Source organism: Balaenoptera musculus, chromosome 18 (assembly GCF_009873245.2).
Source record: "Balaenoptera musculus isolate JJ_BM4_2016_0621 chromosome 18, mBalMus1.pri.v3, whole genome shotgun sequence".
Taxonomy (NCBI): Eukaryota; Metazoa; Chordata; class Mammalia; order Artiodactyla; family Balaenopteridae; genus Balaenoptera; species Balaenoptera musculus.
Window position 1 is genome coordinate 79020801 of NC_045802.1, and position 26497 is coordinate 79047297.

Sequence of the window (26497 nt, forward strand, 5' to 3'; positions counted from 1 at the left end):
TGGGGCTGCACCAGCACTTCAAGCTGAGAGCTAGGTTTCTTCGCTGTAATTGGTCGTTAACCCTGCTCATTTTTTAGGTGTATAAAGATTCATTTGAACTGAAATTTTTGGAAGAAACTAATTGTTTATATGCTGCAGAAGGCCAAAGGTTAATGCAAGAAAGAGAGGTGAGACAACGAAATGTTTCTGAATTGCCTTATTTCATCTTCATAGATGTGCATCTAAGTGTGATTTCTAAATGTTTGTCTCTTCATGCTGGCAAACATCTCACTGAAAATCTTCCGAAAGCTACAATCTAGTTTAAATTCCTAGTGATGAGCTTCTTTGTGACTTCATTAAGGGCTTAATTTTTTTCTTCTAATTTAGAAACCCTTCTATTGCCCCCCGCCCCCAATAAAAAAGCTAGTGAAACAGCTTCTAAAATACATAAAGGAACTCAAGCTGAAACAAGAGTTTAAAAGATAATTCTTAAATATGAAAGAGAAACCTGACGTGTTAAAAATTTTCATCTCTGTGAGGCATTGAAAAGATTACCCAAAAAGCCACGGGAAAAAAACGAGTTTAGTAGTAATAAGAACCCAAAAACTTGATAGCCGGTTTCTCGGGTATCAGAGCCCAGCCCAGCAGGAAGCCCCTCGGGACCGTCACAGGATGGGGGGTCAGAGCCTCAGCGACCCCTGTCATGGGGCCTTTGCTGTGCAGGCAGGTGACCCTTCACCCCTGGAAACTCAGAGTGTGTTTTGAGATCTCCTGCAGCCACTCTCTTTGGGGCCTCAGAGGAACAGTCTGTTGATTGGCGTTTGCCAACCCCGCCAAGCGTGGGTCGGGGGGGTGCCGTGACCTGTCCCCGGGCCTCAGTGACGGGAGGACCCTCCCTGGGAGCAGGGCGGGACCGTGCTGTGCTGCCTGCCCCCATTCCAGACGTTACCTTCAGTCTCCAGGATTGGGTTGAAGGAAACCTCCTGCCATGTATCCCCCTCCCCCTCCTCACCACGCCCACTCCTGGTAGTCTGTTAACATTTTGGCCTGAATGTACATTTTGCTTTTTTTTCTTAAATAAGGAAAACAGTATTTCAGCTTCTTGGGTAACAAGAAGGTTTTTGTTGCTGATGTGTTTAAATGTTGTGTTTGGAAGGTTCCAGAGTACCTGAACCATGTGAGTAAGCGCCTGGGGGAGGAGGGTGACCGCGTGATCACGTATCTAGACCACAGCACACAGTGAGTACCACTCCCGCGCTCAGCTCCGTGACCCGCAGCCTCTCGTAGCCTCACTCGCTGCTCTCTGAACCCGAACGTGTTCTGCTCCAGGGACAGTTTGCTTGTTGTCTGTGATCACTCAGCACTTGTAAGTCACGCTGACTCGTGGCCTGTGGTGAGTCATGATTCAGGCTGAGATACTGGGTATTTTCTATAGACAATTTATAATTTATGTTGTAAACGTATAATAAATTTATAGAAGTTTATGTTAACGAGGTATCGTTGAATATAGGCAATTTCGGTTGTAAAGTTTTGTTGGACATGTGATATAGCTGTAATTTTTCCTTATAGTACTCAGTCACATTATTTTTTCTTTTAATATTTACTTATTATATTTGTTTTTGGTTGTGTCGGGTCTTAGTTGTGGTATGCGGGATCTTTTGTCGCAGCGTGCGGGCTTCTCTCTAGTTGTGGTGCATGGCCTCAGTAGTTGCAGCCCATGGGCTTAGTTGCCCTGCGGCACGTGGGATCTTAGTTCCCCGACCAGGGATCGAACCCACGTCCCCTGCGTTGGAAGGCGGATTCTTAACCACTGGACCGCCAGGGAAGTAAGTCCCTTCTCTTTTCATCCAAATTTTTTTTCCTCTAAACCTGAGGTCAGTGAGTAGCTAGGGAAAAGTACAAGGGCAGGTTTTGTGAGTGTCTGCGTCAGGCACATGATATTTGTTCAAGTGAGGAAGATTAGAGCAGAAACCTGAGAGACATAAAAGAGAGATGTTCTTAAGAGGGAAAGTGCTACAATGTGCAGAACGTGGTGACTCGCGGGGGTGGGGGGAGGGGCCAGGCAGGATGAAAGAAAGGGACAGGATGTGACAGCTTGAGAACATGGAAAATAGAGGGTCGTGAGGCAGAGGTGAGGCTGCTCTCAGACACCTGGAGCTGGAGATGCCGTGTGGACCTCAGGTGCAGGGCGGTGCCGTCGGGCCGAAGCGGGGTCCACGGGGGTGGGAGGGTGCGGGGAGGTGGAGGAGACTGTGTCCAGCGCCTGGTGGCGCTGGGCCCCTCGGCCCCTCCTCCCCGCCCTCCGGCGTGTAGGTGCTGTGTTATAACTGCCCCCTCCCCAGTCTCGCTTAGGAGTGTCTGAGAGTTAAGCAGAGCAGAGGGTGGTCCCCCTCTGGGTTAGGGTTTCGAGGAGCGCTGCCCAAGGTGGCTCCTGTGGTGTCGGGCGGTTCAAAGGTCACCGAGTGAGAAACGGTTTTCAGAGAAACAGGAGGGAGATGGCAGATAAGGGAGCCGCGGCAGCCTAAGGGCTGCGCTCCGGGTGCCCCTCCCCGCCTCGCCCGTGCGCACCACCACCTTCGGGACGGGCACCGTGGGCATCGGTGCAGGCCACACCTCTGGGCCCTCCGTGCCTGGAGCCCGAGTGCCTGCCGCACCTATCTCGGGGGTCGCCCTGAGGTTCACCTGAAATGGTGCGGTGAAAAGTTCCTCAAAATGAAGGCCAAGGTCACTACGCCTGGGAGTGAAGCGGGGGCTCTGATCTCCTAAAAGAAGAACTGAGCGAGCAGGGGGTGATGAATCAGGAGTAGCAGCTGTGTGTCCTGCGTGACATTCCCGCGGCCTCTCTGAGAAGTCAGATTTTGAAGAGTGATCCTGGGGGAAAACGGGCAGGAAGAAGTGAGGGCAGAGGGGCAGCTGTGGGTACAGGAGGCCGTCTGTGGGACCCGGGCGGGGCAGGGTCGCGGGCAGCCCGCCCGGGTCAGCCTTCGTCCCCAGGTGCGGTGGGCGAGGGCGCCTCCCGTTCGGTGCTGTCCCCCTCTCCCGGGGCCCCGGTGACCTGAGTCTGTGTCAGCGTCGGCGATGGCTGGGCGGGTGCTGACTTGGGCTCATCTGCGTGGATGGGGGTCCGCGTCCTCCACAGCCGACAGGCTCTCCCCTGCACTTCCTTCCTGACACGCCTCTGTTTACTTCCCAGGAAACCACTGATTGCCTGTGTGGAGAAGCAGCTGTTAGGAGAACATTTAACAGCGATTCTGCAGAAAGGTAGGTTTTCCCAGCTCTGTGTCTCTGCACTGATTGCTCGTCCCTGATTTGGTAAGAGAGTTAGCGGAGCATTGTAAGCACGCGAGGACATTTGTTGTAAGAAGACAGACACTAAAATCATCGGAAAAATGATGGACACTAGCCCCTGAGGGGAAAATTGATTACACACAATAGTGAAAGGCGCGCGTAAGAACCACGGTTTAAGCTAAAATCACGTGAAATCCTCTCCGGGCTGAGAGGTTGGTTGCGAGAGGCCCTCTGGCCGGCACACGGCCTGGGCTGTGCTCACAGGCCCCATCCTTTACGGTGACGTCCCTCCTGGGCACTGACCCGCAGGTGTGGACACGTGCGGTCCGACAGGCTGGGGGCGCCCGCGGTCTGCATCCCTGCCCTGCGTGCGGCTCCGCGGCAGACGAGCTGCTGGAGCCATGGTCCCAGGACAGAGGCGGACCAGGCCAGCGCGGCATATGGCCAACGGTGCGGTTTTAGCGCCGTGCTGTTAGAGGTGATGTGACGTTTTCACTCCCACCCTCACTGTAATGAGCACAGTCTAACCTTCTTGCACACTTCAGTGCTTAGTGTTGCTTTTTATATCATTTACTGTTACGTTTCAAAGTCACTTTGGAGCCACGGGATCTGTTTCAAGTTATTGGAAACCTTAAAGTCTAATTTTGGGAAGGCCCAATAGCTCCCAAATGCGTCTGGTTGGGGTCTGCTTTGCCGGATGGTAATATTATCTCTAATGAGACACTAAACGTGGGGCTTCCAAGTGAAACCAGAATGAAGCCGAAAGGAGAGAATTAGTGTTCGTGAGCATCTGCTGTACTTCATGTAATGCCTTCGGGTCCTAGAACAGCCCCAGTTTACAGGAAAACCGAGCGAGACACTAGTGCCTCAGATCATGGCCCGAAAGCCAAGGACCAGGGTGCGAATCTGGTGTCTCCTGCTCACATCACACTGGAGCCCACACACTGGCTACGTTTCCACGTGGATGGGGCCTCGATTTACTGTCCACCTGAAACAAGTGTCCTCCGATTTCATACTAGGTGTTTATTAATAAAAAGGAGTCACTTTTTTGGGGGGGCGGGGGGCCACGCCGTACAACATGAGGGATCTTAGTTCCCCGACCAGGGATCGAACCCTCACCCCCTGCAGTGGAAGCACAGAGTCTTAACCACTGGACCACCAGGGAGGTCCAAAAAGGAGTCACTTTTAGAAGAAAAGGAAACTTCAAGTAGACAGTAGAAATTTGGATGAATCATTTCAGTGTGTATTTTGATAAGCAAAATTGTTTCAAGAAAATGGTAAATTATATATATGTAAGAGCATAGTCTAAATTTTATTAAAGGCATTTGAAAAATTAAAAGCTATAATATTTGAATTTTTAAGTCATCGTTCAACGTTTCAGTAGATCAGTTGTAGAATAAGTTATCTGCATCAGTAGATCAAATCGTAATTGAGAGAAATACAGACATTTGGAGCCTTGCTCAGGGTCCGTCAGCACAGCCGACGCGTTTGTGTGTCTTTGACGTGTGGACAGTGTGCCTGATTTACAGCAGAAGCTGAGGCTGCAGTCACGTGACTGGCTCACAGCTTCTCCGCTCTAACCTCACTGCCTCCCCACAGTTATCAGAAAGCAGGTGGTTAGAAAATCCTTCATGAAGCTCTTCTGATTGTGGTGGTTTTAGAAAATCTTTGTAAAATGTTAAAACCTGAAATAGTAAAGACCTAAGAAAATGCTGTCAAGCACCTCCCAAGTATCTGATAAACAATACATGCTTTCCTTCCACAATTTATTGTACAGGTGAATAAAGTAAATCAACTACAAGATTCGATTTGATAGCTTATCTTAGGCACGTATACTTTCTGGCTGATGGACTAAATCAGAAGTGACTTGGGGTCGTAAAGCTCCCAGGTCAGAGAGCTGGTGTGAGCGTTCTTCGGACCTTTGCTGCATTAGCCAAATAAGGGGCCTCCGAGCGGGGAAGGGGTAGGAACTACACCTCCCAGCGTGGTGCTCAGGGAACAAGACTCACCTGGTGGGCTGCGTCACGGGGCCTTGCCCGCGTAGGAACCAGCCGACCCCTGGGTTTCCGCGTCCGCAGGGGCCCTGTGTGCCGCGAGCCCCGGCCCAGCCTAGCTTTTGCTAGTGCCACCTTCCCACCCGCCCTGCCGAACTAACATTGCCGTGTGATCTCAGGGCTGGACCACCTGTTGGATGAGAACAGAGTGCCCGACCTCACTCAGATGTACCAGCTGTTCAGCCGTGTGCGGGGCGGCCAGCAGGCGCTGCTGCAGCACTGGAGCGAGTACATCAAGGTGCGTGGCCGTCGGTCGGGCTCTGCGAGGGACGGGCGTGGGGCCGCCGTCACCCATCTCCCTCCAGGTCACTCGTGCTCAGGATTTTCAGGGATGAATACCGTCCGGGTGTAAACACGTTTTAAAAGCTGCCATTTGGCCGTCTGTTGTCAGCGTAAGTATTGGGTTGGCCAAAAAGTTCCTTCGGTTTCCAAGTAGAAATAAAAGACACATTTTTCATTTTCACCAAGAACTGTATTGAACAGCTTATTCACTGTTTTGTTCCACTACCTTCTGCCATTTTTCAAGCAACTTCATAATTCCGTCATCCCAAAACTTTTTACCTTTTTGAGCAAAGAACTGTTCAGGTGCCTTTCACTGTCTTCCAGGGAATTGCATTTTTTTTCATTAAGAGAATTTTGTAAAGACAAATAAATGGAAATCTGAAGGTGCAATGTCTGGTGATACGGTGGATGAATCAGAACTTCCCAGCCAAGCTGTAACAGTTTTTGCCTGGTCATCATAGAAACATATGGTCTTGCGTCATCCTGATGGAAGATTACGTGTTTTCTGTTGAGTAATTCCAGACGCTTTTCATCGAGTGCTGCTTTCAGTTGGTCTCATTGGGAGCAGTACTTGTTGGAATTAATCGTTTGGTTTTCTGGAAGGAGCTCATAATAGAGGACTCCCTCCCAATCCCACCATATATACAACATCACCTTTTTTGGATGAAGACTGGCCTTTGGTGTGGTTGGTGGTGGTCCATTTCACTTGCCCCACCATCTCTTTACTGTACAGTATCCACTCATTACTGTACAGTATCCACTTTTCATCGCCCGTCACAATTTGTTTTAAAAACGGAACGTTTAAGTAGAGAATTATATGCGGAAATACCGTCAAGTAGGTTTTTTTCACTTAACTTAACGTGAAACCCAAACATCAAAGCGATTCACATAACCAAGCTGGTGCAAATGATTTTCAGCGCTGGATTTGAATATTTTGAGTATGTTGGCTGTCTACCCCGTGGTATAACGTTGACTGTTCTCAGTTCATGTCTCGACTGGGTCGCTCTCAACTTGAACTGGTCTGCTCGACTGTGGGGCGTCGTCCGGCGAGAAAGCTCCAGCACAGAACTTCGCAAACCACTTTCGACAGGTTCGATCAGTCACAGCACCTTCTCCATATACTGCACAAATCTTTTTTTGTGCTTCAGTTGCGTTTTTACCTTTCTTGAAATAATAAAGCATAATATGCCGAGAATGTTGTTTTTTCTTCCATCTTCAGTATTAAAATGGCTACACAGAGATTCACCGATTTTGATAAGTCTTTTTTTAAATGCACGCTGATATGACAGCTGTCACAATACAATCTAACAAAATTGTTTTGAATGAAGTTAAAGACAACTAAGCGCTACTAGAGCCATCTTGCAGAAAAAACTGAACGAACCTTTTGGCCAACCCAATGCTAGCTGAGTTCTACAATCAAGATTTTCAAAAGTTGTTTTTGTGAATCTACTGCATAAACGTGATCTCGTGCCTTTGCTCAGTGGGAACTCTCACACGTTGTGGTATGTCAGGTGGGTGTGTATGCTACTTTGTTTCCTAGATATTCAGGACTTATTACGTAAGCATGTACTTGCGGGTTTCTGCGTGTGTATGCATGCATGTGCACGCGTGTATGGTTATCAAAAGGCAACAGGAGAGATCCTTGTGGTGCTGGCTGCTTGGCCTCTTGGCCGTGGGCGTAGATGACACACACAGGTGATGCCTGCCCAGGTGACGCACGCACAGGGAGCTGCAGGCGAACACGGCGACCCGTCGGGGTGGGCCGGGCGGGCTGTGTCACGGCCAGTGTCCTGGCTGGGGCGCTGCTCCGTAGCTTCCCCCAGGGCACCGTCGGGGAGACGAGGCTTAGTGTGCGCGGACGTCGTCGCTGTTTGTGCCGCACGCGAATCTGTGACTGTCACGGGGAAACTTCAGCTGAGGAAAAAGATAAAGGAAATAATCAGGCCTGAAGTTGCATGTTGGTCTGCGTGTGGCCAGCTTGGACACACGCACACGCGCATGCACGCACACATGCCCCCAGGCTTTTGTGCGGTTGCATTGAGCTGAAAGGCATAAGTGACTCACGCTGGGTCAGCACTGGAGCTTTATGTTAAGAAAGGCCAGTGGAGATTTAGGGTTTTGCCGACCAGTAGTCCTGAGAGAACAGGAGCAGGTGCTGAACACGGGAGTTCACCTTTGCAGTGTCCATTCTTGGCAGGGAAAGTCAGTGTGTGAACACAGTTCCGAGGGTCCACTAATGATAAGCAGTTACGCTGTGACAGCACGGTTGTTTCCTCACAAAATAAAGCTGACCCTCACGTGTCGTGGTCTTATGTATGTTATTTTAACATCCTGTCAGTATGAAAGGGTACAGAGTGAAGAGTGAGTCCCTCCCGCCCCTGCTGGTCATGCCCTGTCCCTCTCCAGAAGGTCTTTATGCCACGTCATTTGTACCTTTTCACCAGCGATCAGCCTCCACGGGCACCTTTGACGTGTAACTGTGTGTGTGTGTCCTGTGAAGACGTGTCTTACATTGAACCACGGTTGTGTTCAGCGTCTCTTCAGCTGGTAGTTTTTCATCAAATAGCGAACTGTTGTTGTCACGCACAGACTTTTAGTAATGTTTAAATAGCATCTTTAAATTAAAAATACAGGCTAAAAACCAGGCTCTAAACCACCCACGGTTAGAAGTGAAAGGGAAAGAAAACTATAGTCAGGAAGTCCAAATAGGTGTATCAGGTTAAGGGGGTTACTTTCTATTTGAGGAATTTATAAGTAAAAGTTCTTAAGAAAGCAACAGACATTTCCCCAGTAATTGATAAATTCTTCCAGAAGCAGAATTGTAACCCTAAAGCATTAGTGGCATATCCACTTAATTTTTAGAAGGACTAAATTTGTGAAACTTTTGATATTATTTAGTGTTTTATACCAGGAGTGATTAATTTATATAAAACTGTCATGATTGTTGGATAGCAGGAGAAAAATTGTGTTGTATCAGAAAGCTGTTGATGACTTGGGGTTTGTTTTCGCAGACTTTTGGGACAACGATCGTTATCAATCCTGAAAAAGATAAAGACATGGTGCAGGACCTGCTGGATTTCAAGGACCGAGTGGACCACGTGGTAGAAGTGTGCTTCCAGCGGAACGAGAAGTTCATCAATCTGATGAAGGAGTCCTTCGAATCGTTCATCAACAAGAGGCCAAACAAACCTGCAGAGCTGATCGGTAGAAACACATACTCCTATACCTTTTCTTAACACGGGAAAATAAAGCAAATCTCAAGTAGATTTTTTCCCCAAAAGTTCAACTTCCTTATGGGGAGGGCAGGGAACATGCCTTAACAGGACACACCTTTTCAAAAAACCACATACACAGGTGTGTGCTTATAGATATATTAAATACATATGTAAGTGCGTGGTACTTTCATAAGGGTGAATGTAGTTGTGATTTCGTAAGGAAATGGAGCTTGACACCATAAGAGAGGAAGGGACATAAAGATTTATCCTAGTTTGCACTACTCACAGCTCCAGAGTTGTTTTTGTAAGGATGAGCCTTGATTCTCTATGTTGACTACAAGCCAGTGATTTCTACTCAGAAGTTGGGTTGAGGTTTGTTACATATGAACGTTATGAGGTCATGAGGAGAACTGTCAGTCTCTAGATAATACTTAACTGGAGATGCTGTTTAGTCACTATCTTTGTATCTTCCAGTCAGTATTCAAGTACGGTAGAATTGAATGACATCTCAGGAGATAGCATATTTTAAGATGAAACAGTTTTTAAATTATCACTTTATATGATTATTTCATGATAACATCAAAATATTTTAGGATTCACAATTTCATTAGCGAGTAAATTTTTTTTTTTTTTAAATTGACAGGAGGCAAAGGGCAGGGAAGGTGTGACGCAGACTTGGGCTGTTGAGGGTTGTTGAAAATGTGGTGGGAACGTGGGGTTCACTGGGCAAGTGACTGCTTCTGTGCATGTTCAGAATATTTCATAATAAAGAATGATAAGAGGAAAAAAGCAACAAGAGGAGACATTTAAAGGCAATTTAATTTGGCCTTTGAACCACTTTATGGATTGCGGTTTCTCTAAAGATGGGTTCGGACTCTTGGGAGCGTGGGTTCTGCCTTCCTTAAGCCAGGTCATGGTTGGTTCGTGTATCTTAGAAACAAGAAGCCCAAGCAGAACTGCTCTGTCCCTGCATTGTCAGCCCTGAGAAAAGTTCTTTCTCTTGAGAAAGTCTCACCCGGATGTAGCACACCACATCTTGAAGACAGGGTACTGCAATTTCTGGAGCACTCATGTGTCATGAGCCCCAGCATGGGATCAAAGTGTTTGTTCTTGGTGCCCTGAAAGTACAGATCTTAGAAAATCAGGTGTTTGCCTTTTTGTCTCATAATAACATCATTTTGGAAAGGTTCCAGAGTGTTACTGTTTAGTTTTTGCGTGGAGAAATTAAAGATCTTCCTTCATCTATTTAGAATATGTATTACATAATGAATGCTTATTTTTCAAATAATTTAACCTCTTACAGCAAAGCACGTTGATTCAAAATTGAGAGCAGGTAATAAGGAAGCAACGGATGAGGAGCTGGAGAGGATCCTGGACAAGATCATGATCCTATTCCGGTTCATTCACGGTGAGCGGGGCTCGCGGCATCTCCTCACTGCCGGGCACAGAGGACGCGGTGTCCGCAGAGCGTCTGTAGTCAGGCCCCGTCTTCTGTTGAGAAAAACGGGAATGTGTCCGCTTCCCTGTTACCACAGGGACTAGGGTGACGGCTGCCACGGACTGAGTGAGGTGTTTGTGGGGATTCAGTGGGTAGAGCTGGCTTGTGTCAGGGTGGACGCCCCGCTGGCCGTTTCAGCTGTCGAGGTGAACGTTTGCATGGTAGCTATCTAATGACTTACGTTGTTCTCACTTGCTCGTAAATAGGTAAAGATGTCTTTGAAGCATTTTATAAGAAAGATTTGGCAAAAAGACTCCTCGTTGGAAAAAGTGCCTCCGTTGATGCTGAAAAGTCTATGCTGTCGAAGCTGAAGCATGGTGAGCGCGTGGGGCGGGGGTGGGGCTCGGTGCCCGATGGGTGTCCTCCCAGGATGCTCACCTGCAGCCCGTTTGTGTCCAGAGTGCGGGGCCGCTTTCACCAGCAAGCTGGAAGGCATGTTCAAGGACATGGAGCTCTCGAAGGACATCATGGTTCATTTCAAGCAGGCGAGTGGTGTTCTTGTCGAGTAAAACAGCTTTTTAAAAAGTATCCTATTTTAAACTGTGAGAAGTGATTATGTAAATCATGTACATAAGTATGTGAATTATGTACAATCCTCGTCCTTAAAAATTACACCGTTAACGTTTCACATATTCAAAAAGCTTAAATTCAAAATGGAAAAAAAAAATAATCCCTGGGAATTCCCTGGCAGTCCAGTGGTTAAGACTCCACTCTTTCACTGCCAAGGACCCAGGTTCAGTCCCTGGTTGGGGAACTAAGATCCCGCAAGCTGTGCAGTACAGCCAAAAAAAGAAAAAGGGAAAATAATCCCTAAAATTGCACACTAAAAATTTGACTTAAATGAGTTTAACGATCCTTATTTGATACAAGACTAAAGAGGAGAAAACATTTCTAGTGACTTTAGAACAGAGTGTGTGGTTTCGGTGAAATATGTTCCAGGGACTAAAATAAATGAAAACACAAGGTAAACTGTACTTTGAAAATGACACCATTTACTTTTTAATGAATTAATTCCTTTTGGTGATATTCTAAAGTAATCATTCTGTCCCGATTTTCTTTGTTTTTAGTATATGCAGAATCAAAGTGACCCGGGCTCTATAGACCTGACAGTGAACATACTTACGATGGGATACTGGCCGACGTACATCCCCATGGAAGTACATCTAACTCCAGAGGTAAGCGTTTTAAAGCCCGAACGCCCTTTGTTATTCATATACTGGTGCTCCAGAGCCCCACGGACCTCACCCTTGCAGCACCCATGCCAGCACAGGTGTGCTCTCTTTCAGGGAGTGTTTAAATCACGCACTCGGTCAAAACCCCAGTCGTCCCTGTCTAAACAGTGTTTGCAGCGGACGCTTTTCGTCTCCATGTCCACGGCCGCCCGTCAAGAAGGCGCTGGCCCAGGCGCTGTTTAAAAAGCCCCTGCGTGCGGAGCCTCGGGCCTCCTCGTCTGGCTGCCCCTCCCGCCCGTTGTAGACAGCGCCAGGGTCCCGTGAGGGGCAGGCGACGGTGCGTGTGTCGGCCGTCACTCTGGTTCTCCGGGGACGTGCGGGTACTGGAGAGAACCCTGGGCTCGGGCACAGAGTGTGCAGAGAAGGAAGCAGCACCCGGGCCGCTGGTCGGGGCGCTGGCTGGCTGGTGCCAGGCCTCCAGGAAGAGAGCCGGGCATGGAGCCCTGGACCCTGGGAGCCGGGGCAGAGCGCTGCCTCTTGGAGCCCTTCTTCCCGTTTCCAAGACAGTATCTTTCTTTAGCTGTTCTTCTGTTTCTGACCCCACTAGTCAGTTGCCTTCGTGGTTTTCTTCTCTTTTTTCCCTTCCCATCGGTCCCGAATGCGGATGTTCTCTGGAAGCCCCCTCAGCTTCCTTCCCCTTGCGCACATACCCCACTCAGCCTCCAGCCTATGTGTCCGCTTGCCCCACGGGACCTCCACGGCCGTGGGCTCGGCCCTCCCTCCCTGAACCTCTCCACCCGATGGGAAGACTCTGAGGCACCCCACATGCACCCGGTTCTCTTGTGCTCCCGGGCCCAGGTGTGACCCTCCCAGTGGAACCTCTTCTGCAGAAAACCGCCATGCCCCCCCACCATCTGGGAGACACTCGTCTCCCCAGTCACCTTCGCCAGAAGACACCCCTTACCTCCTCCCCCCGGGCGTGCCCTGCTCATGGTGCTGCAGGTGTGTTCAGTTGTTGTATCAAAATAGTTCAGGCTGAGAGAGCCTCATGCACCAGAGGGCAGACAGCAGAAGCAAGAAGAACTACAGTTTTGCAGCCTGTGGAAGGAAGACCACATTCACAGAAAGGTAGACAAAATGAAAAGGCAGAGGACTTTGTACCAGCAGAAGGAACAAGATAAAACCCCAGAAAAACAACTAAATGAAGTGGAGGTAGGCAACCTTCCAGAAAAGGAATTCAGAATAATGATAGTGAAGATGATCCAGGACCTTGGAAAAAGAGTGGAGGCAAAGATCGAGAAGATGAAAGAAATGTTTAACAAAGACCTAGAAGAATTAAAGAACAAACAAACAGAGATGAACAATACAATAACTGAAATGAAAACTACACTAGAAGGAATCAATAGCAGAATAACTGAGGCAGAAGAACGGATAAGTGACCTGGAAGACAGAATGGTGGAATTCACTGCCACGGATCAAAATAAAAAAGAACGAAAAGAAATGAAGACAGCCTAAGAGACCTCTGGGGCAACATTCGCATTATAGAGGTCCCAGAATGAGAAGAAAGAGAGAAAGGACCGGAGAAGATATTTGAAGAGATTATAGTCGAAAACTTCCCTGACATGGGAAAGGAAATAGCCATCCAAGTCCAGGAAGCACAGAGAGTCCCAGTCAGGATAAACCCAAGGAGAAACACGCCGAGACACATAGTAATCAAATTGACAAAAATTAAAGACAGAGAAAAATTACTGAAAGCAACAAGGGAAAAACGACAAATAACATACAAGGGAACTCCCATAAGGTCAACAGCTGATTTCTCAGCGGAAACTCTACAAGCCAGAAGGGAGTGGCATGATATACTTAAAGTGATGAAAGGGAAGAACCTACAACCAAGATTACTCTACCTGGCAAGGATCTCATTCAGATTCGATGGAGAAATCAAAAGTTTCACAGACAAGCAAAAGCTAAGAGAATTCAGCACCACCAAACCAGCTCTACAACAAATGCTAAAGGAACTTCTCTAAGTGGGAAACACAAGAAGAAAAAGACCTACAAAGACAAACCCATAACAATTAAGAAAATGGTCATAGGAACATACAGATCAATAATTACCTTGAACGTGAATGGATTAAATGCTCCAACCAAAAAACACAGGCTTGCTGAATGCATACGAAAACAAGACCCATATATATGCTGTCTACAAGAGACCTACTTCAGACCTAGAGACACATACAGATTGAAAGTGAGGGGATGGAGAAAGATATTCCATGCAAATGGAAATCAAAAGAAAGCTGGAGTAGCTATACTCATATCAGATAAAATAGACTTTAAAATAAAGAATGTTACAAGAGACAAGGAAGGTCACTACATAATGATCAAGGGATCAATCCAAGAAGAAGATATAACAATTACAAATATATATGCACCCAACATAGGAGCACCTCAATACGTAAGGCAACTGCTAACAACTGTAAAAGAGGAAATCGACAGTAACACGATAATAGTGGGGGACTTTAACACCTCACCTACACAAATGGACAGATCATCCAGACAGAAAATTACTAAGGAAACACAAGCTTTAAATGACACAATAGACCAGATAGATTTAGTTGATATTTATAGGACATTCCATCCAAAAACAGCAGATTACACTTTCTTAAGTGTACATGGGTCATTCTCCAGGATAGATCACATCTTGGATCATAAATCAATCTTTGGTAAATTTAAGAAAATCAAAATCATATCAAGCATGTTTTCCGACCACAATGCTCTGAGATTAGAAATCAATTACAGGGGAAAAAACGTAAAAAACACAAACACATGGAGGCTAAACAATACGTTACTAAATAACCAAGAGATCACTGAAGAAATCAAAGAGGAAATCAGAAATTACCTAGAGACAAATGACAACGAAAACACACTGATCCAAAACCTATGGGATGCAACAAAAGCAGTTCTAATAGGGAAGTTTATAGGAATACAAGCCTACCTCAAGAAACAAGAAAAATCTCAAACAATCTAACCTTACACCTAAAGGAACTAGAGAAAGAAGAACCAAAAAACCCCGAAGTTAGCAGAAGGAAAGAAATCAGAAAGATCAGAGCAGAAAGAAATGGAATAGAAATAAAGAAAACAATAGCAAAGATCAGTAAAACTAAAAGCTGGTTCTCTGAGAAGATAAACCAAATTGATAAACCATTAGCCAGACTCATCAAGAAAAAGAGGGAACGGGACTCCCCTGGTGTTGCAATGGTTAAGAATCCGCCTGCCAGTGCCGGGGTCATGGGTTCGAGTCCTGGTCCGGGAAGATCCCACATGCCATGGAGCAGCTAAGCCCGTACACCACAACTACTGAGCCTGTGCTCTAGAGCCCGCGTGCCACAACTATTGAAGCCCGCGCGCCTAGAGCCCATGCTCCGCAAAGAGAGAAGCCACCGCAATGAGAAGCACGCGCACCGCAACAAAGGGTAGCCCCCGCTCGCCGCAACTAGAAAAAGCCCGTGTGCAGCAACGGAGACCCAATGCAGCCAAAAATAAATAAAATAAAAACAAAAAAGAAAAAGAGGGGGAGGACTCAAATCAGTACAATTAGAAATTAAAAAGAAGTTAAAACAAACACCGCAGAAATATAAAACATCATGAGAGACTACTGCAAGCAGCTCTGTGCCAATAAAATGGACAACCTGGAAGAAATGGACAAAGTCTTAGAAAGGTATAACCTTCCAAGACTGAACCAGGAAGAAATAGAAAATATAAACAGACCAATCACAAGTAATGAAATTGAAACTGATTAAAAATCTCCCAACAAACAAAAGTCCAGGACCAGATGGCTTCACAGGTGAATTCTGTCAAACATTTAGAGAAGAGCTAACACCCATCCTTCTCAAACTCTTCCAAAAAATTGCAGAGGAAGGAACACTCCCAAACTCATTCTATGAGGCCCCCATCACCCTGATACCAAACCAGACAAAGATGCTACAAAAAGAGAAAATTACAGACCAGTATCACTGATGAATATACATGCAAAAATCCTCAACAAAATACTAGCAAACAGAATCCAACAACACGTTAAAAGGATCATACACCACGATCAAGTGGGATTTATCCCAGGGATGCAAGGATTCTTCAATATACGCAAATCAATCAAGTGATACACCATATTAACAAATTGAAGAATAAATACCATATGATCATCTCAATAGATGCAGAAAAAGCTTTTGACAAAATTCAACACCCATTTATGACAAACACTCTCCAGGAAGTGGGCATAGAGGGAACCTACCTCAACATAATAAAGGCCAAATACGACAAACCCACAGCCAACATCATTCTCAATGGTGAAAAACTGAAAGCATTTCCTCTAAGATCAGGAACAAGACAAGGATGTCCACTGTTGCCACTATTATTCAACATAGTTTTGGAAGTCGTAGCCACGGCAATCAGAGAAGAAAAAGAAAAGGCATACAAGTTGGAAAAGAAGAAGTAAAACTGTCACTGTTTGCAGATGACGTGATACTATACATAGAGAATCCTAAAGATGCCACCAGAAAACTACTAGAGCTAATCAGTGAATTTGGGAAGGTTGCAGGATACAAAATTAATGCACAGAAATCTCTTGCATTCCTATACACTAACAACGAAAGATCAGAAAGAGAAATTAAGGAAACAATCCCATTCACCATTGCAACAAAAAGAATAAAATACCTAGGAATAAACCTACCTAAGGAGATAAAAGACCTGTACTCAGAAAACTGACACTGATGAAAGAAATCAAAGACAACACAAACAGATGGAGAGATATGCCATGTTCTTGGATTGAAAGAATCAATATTGTGAAAATGACTGTACTACCCAAAGCAATCTACAGATTCAGTGCAATCCCTAACAAATTACCAGTGGCATTTTTTTATAGAACTAGGACAAAAAATCTTAAAATTTGTATGGAGACCCAAAAGACCCCAAATAGCCAAAGCAATCTTGAGGGAAAAAAATGGAGCTGGAGGAATCAGACTCCCTGACTTCAGACTCTACTACAAAGTTACAGTAATCAAGACAATATGGCGCTGGCACAAGAACAGAGATATAGATCAATGGAACAGGATAGAAAGCCCAGAGGTAAACCCACGCACCTATGGTCAACTAATCTATGACAAAAGGAGGCAAGGATATACAATGGAGAAAAGACAGTCTCTTCAATAAGTGGTGCTGGGAAAAGGGGACAGCTACATGTGAAAGAATGAAATTAGAACACTCCCTAACACCATACACAAAAGTAAACTCAAAATGGATTAGAGACCTAAATGTAAGACCGGGCACTAGAGAACTCTTACAAGAAAACATAGGAAGAACACTCTTTGACATAAATCACAGCAAGATCTTTTTTGATCCACCTCCTAGCATAATGGAAATAAAAACAAAAATAAACAAATGGGACCTAATGAAACTTAAAAGCTTTTGCAAAGCAAAGGAAACTACAAACAAGACGAAAAGACAACCCTCAGAATGGGAGAAAATATTTGCAAACGAATCAACGGACAAAGGATTAATCTCCAAAATATATAAACAGCTCATGCAGCTCAATATTAAAAAAACAAACAACCCAATCAAAAAATGGGCAGAAGACCTAAATAGACATTTCTCCAAAGAAGGCATACAGATGGCCAAGAAGCACATGAAAAGCTTCTCAACATCACTAATTATTAGAGAAATGCAAATCAAAACTACAATGAGGTATCACCTCACACCGGTTAGAATGGGCATCATCAGAAAATCAACAAACAACAAATGCTGGAGAGGGTGTGGAGAAAAGGGAACCCTCTTGCACTGTTGGTGGGAATGTAAATTGATACAGTCACTATGGAGAACAGTATGGAGGTTCCTTAAAAAAATAAAAATAGACCTAACATTTGAGCCAGCAATCCCACTACTGGGCATATACCCAGAGAAAACCATAATTCAAAAAGACACATGCACCCTAGTGTTCATTGCAGCACTATTTACAATAGCCATGGCGTGGAAGCAACCTAAATGCCCATCGACAGACGAATGGATAAATAAGATGCGGTACATGTATACAATGGAATATTACTCAGCCATAAAAAGGAACGAAATTGGGTCATTTGTAGAGACGTGGATGGCTCTAGAGAGTGTCATGCAGAGTGAAGTAAGTCAGAAAGAGAAAAACAAATATTGTATGTTAACGCATATATGTGGAACCTAGAAAAATGGTACAGATGAACCCAGTTTGCAGGGCAGAAATAGACACAGATGTAGAGAACAAACGTATGGACACCAAGAGGGGAAAGTGGCGGGGGGTTGCGGGGGGGTGTGATGAACTGGGAGATTGGGATTGACATGTATACACTGATGTGTATAAAATGGATAACTAATAAGAACCTGCTGTATAAAAATAAATAAAATAAAATTCAAAAATTCAAAAAAAAAAACCCAAACAATTCAGGCTTAGAGGAATTTGCAAGAACGGTTCAGAGTTCCCAGTACCATCCCCCACTCCCTAGCGCCACCAGGTGTGCCCATCACACTCCCCATAATGTGCGTTGTTTCCTGGTCCGTTTGAGAGTAGGTTGCATCGTGTCCTTTAACCACAGTACGTTAGTGGGGCTTTCCTGGGCGTAGAGCCGGAGGACACTGTCAAGTGCAGAGAGTTGACGTGGATGTGCCACCCCCCATCCTGCACGTCGCCATATTCCGATTTTGTCAGTGTCCCAGCCGCGTCCTGCGTGGCGCTTTCTCTGGTTGCCAGGCCCAGCCCAGGCCCCCACGTCGCCCGCGACCGTGTCGGCAGCCCCCTTCAGCGGGGGCGGCAGCACCCCCGTCCTTCGCCCTCACGACGCAGCCCTTTTGGAACTGCAGGCGGCTCTCGCAGGCTCCCGGCTTGCTGGTGGGTTAGACGCCGGCCGTGCGGGTCCCGCCACAGGCTTCTCCGTCCCTGGGCCAGGGCCGCACGCTGTTCCTTTGCCCCTGGTGATGACGATGCCTGTGCTCACCTGGTTAAGGTGGCAGCCGGTTTGTAGTTATCAGGTGACTTGCGGGGAGAATCCGAGGACGATGTGAACCTCTTCATCCCCGTCAGACTCACTTGCCCGGGTCCATGCTCGCCTTACAAGCAGTGATCCCGTCCCACCTCCTGTTTCTCTCTGTTGAGAAGTCGGCGTCCTCTTCCAAGCACGAGCCTTCCCCGCTGCCCCACGAATTTACTTATTTTTCCTCTGTCTCTGTCAGTGTGCACTCCTGGATTCTTACCTATTTGATGCTGAGATTACCCCGCCTTCGGCTTGCGGGGGCTCTTCTAGCTCCTGTGCTTCAACACGTACCCCTGCACTCTTGAGAGCCTTGGTCTTCTAGCAAAAGGTGTTTGGGGCTAACCAAATACTCGTACTTGGTAAAATACACCTACAGTTTTGTGTACAGCTCAGTGGCATTAAGTTATGGAAAGTTCAGAACTTTTTCATCATCCCAAACAGAAGCCCTGACCCAGTATGCAGTCCCTCCCATCCCTCCATCCGCCCCCAACTACACACACCACACACACACACACACACACACACACACACACACACACACACACACACACACACACACACACACACACACACACACACACACACACACACACACACACACACACACACACACACACACACACACACACCCCGCCCTGCCCCAGACCTAGGCAACCACTGATCTGCTTGTTCTGGACGTTTGCTATAAATGAGATCGTACATTGTGTGGCCTTCTGGGTTGGGCTTCTCTCACTAAGCATCATGTCCTCAGGGTTCATCCATGCGGTCGCGTGTGGCATCTTCATGCCTATTTAAGGCTGAACAACGCTCCATCGGGTACCTGGACCACATTCGTTTATCCATCCATCGATGGGCACGTGGGCTGTTTCCGCCTTCTGACTGTCGTGAAAGGTGCTGTTGTGAACGTGAGCGTGCCGTGTTTGATCACCCGGTGTCGGCCTCCTGGGGTCTGTCCCTAGGAGTAGAATCGCTGGCTCGTGTGAGAATTGTTCAACTTTTTGACGAACTACCACCATTTTTCATAGCACCTACGCCATTTTATGTTCCCATCAGCAACTCACAGGGGTTCCAATTTCCACACCTCCTCACCAACGTTTATTATTTTTCATTTTTTATGACAGCCATCTTAGTGGGTATGAATCAGTATCTCATTTTGGTTAGACTTACTTTTGCCTGTTGACTGATGATGTTGAGCATCTTTTCATGTGCTTATTGGCTATTTGTAGACCTTCTTTGAAGAATTGTCTATTCAAGTCCTTTGCTCATTTTTTAATTGTGTTTTCTGTCTGTTAAGTAGTGAGAGTTCTTTCTGTGTTCCAGACATTAGATCCTTATCAGACATGTGATTTGCAAATATCTTCTGTGAGTTGTCTTTTTCTTGATAGTGCCCTCTGCATAAAAGTTTTTAATTTTGATGAAGTCCACTTAATCTATTTTTTCCTGTTGTTACTTGTACTTTTGGTCGTATCTAAAAAACTATTGCCAAATCCAAGGTCATGAAAATTTGTGCCTATGCTTTCTTCTAAGAGCTTTATAGTTTTAACTCTTACATTTAGGTCTTTGATCTTTGTTGAGCCTAGAATGGTAACTAGCTAGTAAGCACCCATGTTAGCTGCTGCTACCTTATTGTGATCATTATTATTATTTCCACTCCTGGGAATTAATCTCCAGGAAATAATTTTAGGAGAGGTCTGCATTGGAAGCTTTATCACACTGTTGACTTTTTTTTAGGTGTGAGATGGTACAGTAGACCCGTTTTCTAGAAGAGCCCTTGTCTGTTAGCTGTGTTCTGAAATACTTAGAAATGCAGTGACATCATGCCTGGGACTTGATGTATTGAAGATGGGTCATGGGTCCATGGGGTGACTAGGAGCTGAGTTTGGAAACATGAAGAGGAGTTGCCAGGCAGCCGCAAGCCTGGCAGGCCTTCCCGACAGAGGGCCCAGGCCCTCATCCCTCGGCACCTGCTTTGCAGTAGCGCAGACGCAGCCCAGGTCCCGCTCCCTTAGCACCCCGTCCAGAGGGCTGGTGACATGGTGACAGTGCTGGCGGAGCAGCTCCGGACCTGGCAGAGGGCTGGGATGAGGAGGTGCGCGCCATGAAGTGGGGAGGACCGGGCCCAGGGGAGAACTGAGTCCTCTCCTAGGAACAGGGCCTCGGCTGGTGACACTGCCGGGGCCGAGTGGAGTGCGGGCCCTGGGGCTCCAGGGCGAGAAGACAAACCCAAAAGGACCCAGAAGGCGTGGTCGCCAGCTGGAGACAGGGATCCTCGTGATGAGGGTCTCGGGCGCCCGGGGGCAGGGGGAGGCTGCAGAGGGAAGCTGTTGAGAGGGGTCGTCTCACCAGGTGAAGCCTGATGAAAGCCGCGGGGGCTCAGGAGGGAGGTCCCGGCCGCACACCCAGCGGAGGCTGGACGGTGTCAGGAGCCCTCCCCGAAAGTACCATTGAAATCGCGGCAGCCTCAGGGCCCGAGCAGGTGGCGGCAGCTGTCAAAACACAGAACTGACTTTTCATTCAGCCGTGAACACTGCACAGTATGTGGTTCTTCAGGTTAAAGGTGTTCAGCATAATTAAATTTGTGTTTTCTTGGCTTGACAGATGATTAAACTTCAGGAAGTATTCAAGACGTTTTATCTTGGAAAGCACAGCGGTCGAAAGCTTCAGTGGCAAACTACACTGGGTCACGCCGTGTTGAAAGCAGAGTTTAAAGAGGTAAGTCCTGTGTCTCCTCCACTTTTTATTTTTCTTAAGTGTGTTATTAGAATGTTTTTTGATTGTGATTGAACTTTGGTAGCAAAGAAAGGAAGCCGTTATTCAGTATAACTCAACATTGGCTTTTCAAAGGTCAATAAAATGAAACAGTCGAAAGATTACTATTCTAATCAATAAAAATTAATTAGAATAGAAAAGCATTTACCTAATTAAAAATAGAGCTAAGGCTGTGAAGAGGCAGTTCATAAAAGTGAGACTGAAACATCGCTATCCATGAGAACGTGTCCACTTCTCTGCCAGTCGAAGGGTTACAGGTTAAAAACAATAAAGCGCCACTCTTTGACTAGGAAACTGATAGAGGCTAAAACGAAAAGAACGGCAGCCTCGCCCACTGCTGGAAGGAGCCGTGAGCTCTGCAGAGGGCAGTGTGGTGCTGCGTCTCAGAACCGGAGACCACGGGCTTTGTTGCGAGTAGTTCCAACTCTGGGAATTCAGCTTAATAAAACATTCTCACAGATTAATGAGTAAGAATATTCGTTTCAGTGCTGTTATTAAAAGTGATAATTTAGGAAGGGAAAATGCATACCATGTATTGATAAATGAAAGAAGCATGTCACAAAACAGCCCATATTCGAACTTAACTTCCATTTTGTAAACAAAATTCAATTATGTATACTGAGCCAAAAAATTACAGAATTACTGTTTTGCAATTGTACTACGTTAACTATGCGTTTTCATATAAATTATATATACATATATATACAATTACACATAAATTATCTGTACATATTTCATTGTGTGTTATTGTACAGGGTCATATACACAAAACCACACACACTACATATAGTTCTTGTTTTTTCTTTTTTTTTTTAATAAATTGATTTATTTGTTTCATTTTTGGCTGCGTTGGGTCTTCGTTGCTGCGCGCGGGCTTTCTCTAGTTGCGGCGAGCGGGGGCTGCTCTTCGTTGCGGTGTGCGGGCTTCTCATCGCGGTGGCTTCTCTTGTTGCGGAGCATGGGCTCTAGGCGCGCGGGCTTCAGTAGTTGTGGCTCATTGGTTCAGTAGTTGTGGCTTGCGGGCTCTAGAGCGCAGGCTCAGTAGTTGCGGTGCACGGGCTTAGTTGCTCCGTGGCATCTGGGATCTTCCCGGACCAGGGCTCGAACCTGTGTCCTCTGCATTGGCAGGCAGACTCTTAACCACTGCGCCACCAGGGAAGTCCTCACATACGGTTCTTTAAGGTGTTGTGAGAGTTAAATCCCACGGTCCCCTTACTGTCCACACTCCCGGCTGGGCCCAGAGCAAGCGCTTGCACGGGGTGCCCCTCCCCACAGTGACCACGTGGCGAGTGTCCGTGGCAGGAGCTGGGTGATAGGAGGTGGGGCCCATGTCAGCTGCCGCAGTGGAGGGAGTATCGCAATAAGGCGGGTCACATGGCTTTGAGTGTGTGACAGTGCTACGTCTGAGAAGCCATTATATACCTTAATTTAAAAATACTTCATTGCCAAGAAAATGCTAACTGTCATGTGAGCCTTCAGCAAGTCCTAATCCTTTTCTGGTGGAGGGTTTGAAATACTGAGTCACCGACATGGGACACGGGCACGGAAGGAGCAGGTGCTTGGAAAGGGAGCCAACAGACCCCCAGACCTGCAGTCGAGCGAGGTGTGGCGTGCGCGCCTGTTCCCGGTGGTCCTTGTTCTCTCCATGCGGGATCGGCCGCACCTCCTGCCAGCTTCCCCTCCATCCAGGCCTCGTCACCGTGCCTTCTCGTGCTCTGTCCAGAGTGTTTCAAGAGAAGAATTAAGTGCAATCCTGAGTCATTTTATTCTTGTATAACTAGTAACTTAATTTCTTCTTATTTGGTGTTTAATTAGTAACTTCTTACCATTCCCCGCGCACACGAAGTTTGAGAGCAAAGATTAGCCTCTTAAAAAGGTCTGCGGAGTGTGCAAACACAGCTTCCCATGTGAGCTGTCCTTCTCTTTAAGGGAAAGAAGGAGTTCCAGGTGTCGCTGTTCCAGACGCTGGTGCTTCTCATGTTCAACGAAGGGGACGGATTCAGCTTTGAGGACATAAAGATGGCCACTGGGATAGGTAGGCACGCCTCCTCAGCAGCGGGCGGCTTCTGGGGAAGAGGAGATGGAGACGCGGGCTCTGCGGGTCGCCCCCGAGGTCGTGGCTGCTCGGGGTCCTGACCTGCGCGCATTCTCCCGCTCAGAGGACGGCGAGCTGCGGAGGACGTTGCAGTCCCTGGCCTGCGGGAAAGCGCGCGTCCTGGTCAAAAGCCCCAAAGGAAGGGAGGTCGAAGACGGAGACAAGTTCATCTTCAATGGAGAATTCAAGCACAAGCTGTTTCGGATCAAGATCAATCAAATTCAGATGAAGGAAACCGTACGTATCCACTTTCTCTTCTTGTTACACGGCATTCGCCAGAGAATCACTGGCTTTAGAGTAATTTCTCGACTGTAGGGTTCCAGAGCATATTCTGAAGTGTCTAATTACATAGTCACGTCTATGAGAGTGCTTATTTTAACATAACTTTCATTACTTTTATACTCATGACAGGAGCAAAAATCAGAAAGAAATGCATTTAACAGTTATGGTTCCTATTCACAGAAGTGGTGGATAAATCAGACCTTCCTAGACTGCATGCCGTTAGCGTGGAGAGCACGTCATTTCCAAAACCTGGTGACTTGTCTCTTGGATTTCTGCACAGCACTCAGCCATTCTCTCAGCCTTGCCTCCACCAGGTCCTGGGGTGGAAGTGGTGAGGGTCCTGGGAGTCGTGGACCCACCGGCAGCGCCTCTGGGATCCATGTACAGGTGGAGCGTCTGTAGATTTGATCAGGCTCTCGAGTGTCACGTGTCCGGAGCAGGTTCTGAACCTGCCCTCGGGCCTTCCTGATGCAGAAGCCCTGGCACCGCAGGGCTGTGGTCAGCGTGCGGGCCAGGCGGGCAGGCGCACCCTGGGGCCCACCTACAGAGCAGGTGTCAGCCGCCCCCTTGTATGTGTGGATGAGCAAGGCAGGGCCTTGTGGGGAGGGAGGTAGTCCAGATGGTGCACGGGCAGCTCTGAGGGTCTGAGGCGGCCTCACCGACGCTCCTGCACCTGCAGCGGGGCTGAGGCCTGCTGCCCTTCCCCGGAGGGGCTCGGTGTTGCCCAGTCGGGAAGTATGTGCAGATCGTGCAAAAGAAATAGACCAATAAATACGTGAAAGGTATTTACTCTCATCAGTAATTTTTTCAATTCAAATTAAAATAATATTCTGTTTTTTGGCTGTCAATTTGGGAAATGTTTAGAAGTTTGATAGTATCTGGAGTTGGCAAGAATATGAGAAAACGGGAATTTTTATGTTTTTATTTTTTAAGAGATGTTTGGATTGGCACAGCGTTTTTAGTGGGTAATTCGACATATCTGTTACAGGTTTAATGCACATAGCCTGTGTTCCATCTTTCTTACTATTAGGAATTTATACCAGAGTGACTAAAGGATGTAAGATTCTGGAGTTATAATTCCCAAGTGGGCCTGTCTGTCACCTCTTTCCTCCAGAGGTGACCTCTCCTGCCACTTGAGTTTGCAGCTTTTTTGCAGGCAGCTTTTTTCTCTGATGTACATGTGTAAACTTGTCTTAATGCGATCGCTCCACGTGCCATTTACATGCACCATTTTGTAAGCTCTTCCTCTTCTTCATCCTGAGCCTCTTTCCATGTCAGGACTTGGTTTTTAAGGGTGCAGAGGGTCTCACACACACACACCGAACATCAGCTTCTGCCACCGAACATCCGTTCTGTGGCTCGAATCCGTGGGGCCCATCTGCAGGGCCTGGCAGTGCCCTTGCTGAAAGGCAGTCAGGATGTTTCCATTCCTGGAAATAGGGTTATGCTAACCATCCTGTACAAAACACTCCTGTTTCCCTGGCTGGGTTGTTTCTTGAGTATAAACTCCTTGCCCTGGAATCGCTGGGTCAGAGAACGTGAACTTTGTTGATTTGGCCCCTCAGCCAGATTCCAGTCTCTGGCTCACGGGGGTCCTGACCTCCGCCCCTGCCGTTGCCCACCCCGCTCTCAGGCACGGAAGTAGCTCACTGCCATGTTAGTGTGGCTTCCCGTGGTCCCTCTGAGCATCGCTTTGCCACTTAGGAGCTCGTACGAAGCAGGTAACCTTTCTAGTCCTCAGGTCTTCATCTCTTAAAGTAAGTGCAACACCATCTCAGGGTGTGAGATCGCAGTGAGAACGCTTGCTTAAGACTCTCGGCCAAGCGCCTGTAAGCCTTCATAGCTGTTGGTCCTGCTCCCTCATGGGTTGCCATTTGCGTTTTTCTCTTTTTAATTCATCGCTTGAATTCGAGTCACTGGTACATTTATTGTAATATTCCACCTCTGACTTGTGGGTATCCTGTTTATATTGAGGAGATTAACCTTTGTCTTTTGTGCACATGATTTTGTCATTCTGAGAGCATTTCCCACATGACTATAGTGGGAAGTAGAGTCTTTTTTTCCACAGTTTCTGACTTGGGGGTCATCCTAAGAAAGACCTTCCTCTAACCCAAATTTTAAAAAACATTTACCTCTATTTTTCTAGTAGTTTATACATTTAAATCTTTCTCTGAGCAGTGTAGAAATTATTTTAGTATCAGAAAACATTGTAACCACCCTCCCTACTTTAAAAAGTGAGTTGATTCTCTGATAACCTATTGGAACTGTCACCTTTATTATAATCAGATTCACATATTATGGGGAAGTTTCTCATTTCTGTTCTACAAGTTCTGTTGATCTATTTCATAGCGAGCACCCAAAGTCTTTTAATTAATGTACCTATTCCTATAAATTGACTTATTTTGGTCCTGAAGTTAAACGGTTTTACTAGAACAAAACTGCAGCACAGAACACGATCCACCCGCAGCGTGGCCTTTCTTTCAACAGAAGGTTCTCACCAGACTCCACAGTCGGAGATAATTAGCACTGAAATACACTCTGGCATCCGGCTTCTCCTGTGCAGGTTGAAGAGCAGGTCAGCACCACAGAGCGCGTGTTCCAGGACCGGCAGTACCAGATTGACGCCGCCATCGTCAGGATAATGAAGATGAGAAAGACGCTGGGCCACAACCTGCTTGTTTCCGAATTGTATAATCAGCTGAAGTTTCCCGTCAAGGTGAGTGGGTGTCAGCTTGATTAAGTCGCAGCACCGGGTACACCCTTGGCGAAGCGCATACGAGTCTCACGACCTTTAGCATCAGACCGTCTGTCCTCCGTTAT

At 46.8% G+C, this 26497-nt stretch overlaps 1 protein-coding gene across 2 annotated transcripts in view; it reads left to right on the top strand.

The window, feature by feature from the left end:
• Nucleotides 1–26497, top strand: part of CUL4A (cullin 4A) — a 44967-nt gene that overhangs the window by 16076 nt on the left and 2394 nt on the right. For both annotated transcript variants that reach the window (XM_036831716.1, XM_036831717.1), the window contains 13 exons: nt 78–167; nt 1136–1218; nt 3173–3240; nt 5441–5559; nt 8615–8807; nt 10122–10226; nt 10523–10633; nt 10716–10801; nt 11384–11491; nt 21130–21243; nt 23230–23335; nt 23460–23632; nt 26241–26393. In XM_036831716.1, coding sequence (XP_036687611.1) covers nt 78–167; nt 1136–1218; nt 3173–3240; nt 5441–5559; nt 8615–8807; nt 10122–10226; nt 10523–10633; nt 10716–10801; nt 11384–11491; nt 21130–21243; nt 23230–23335; nt 23460–23632; nt 26241–26393 — 1509 coding nt within the window. The remainder of the gene's footprint in view (nt 1–77; nt 168–1135; nt 1219–3172; nt 3241–5440; nt 5560–8614; nt 8808–10121; nt 10227–10522; nt 10634–10715; nt 10802–11383; nt 11492–21129; nt 21244–23229; nt 23336–23459; nt 23633–26240; nt 26394–26497) is intronic.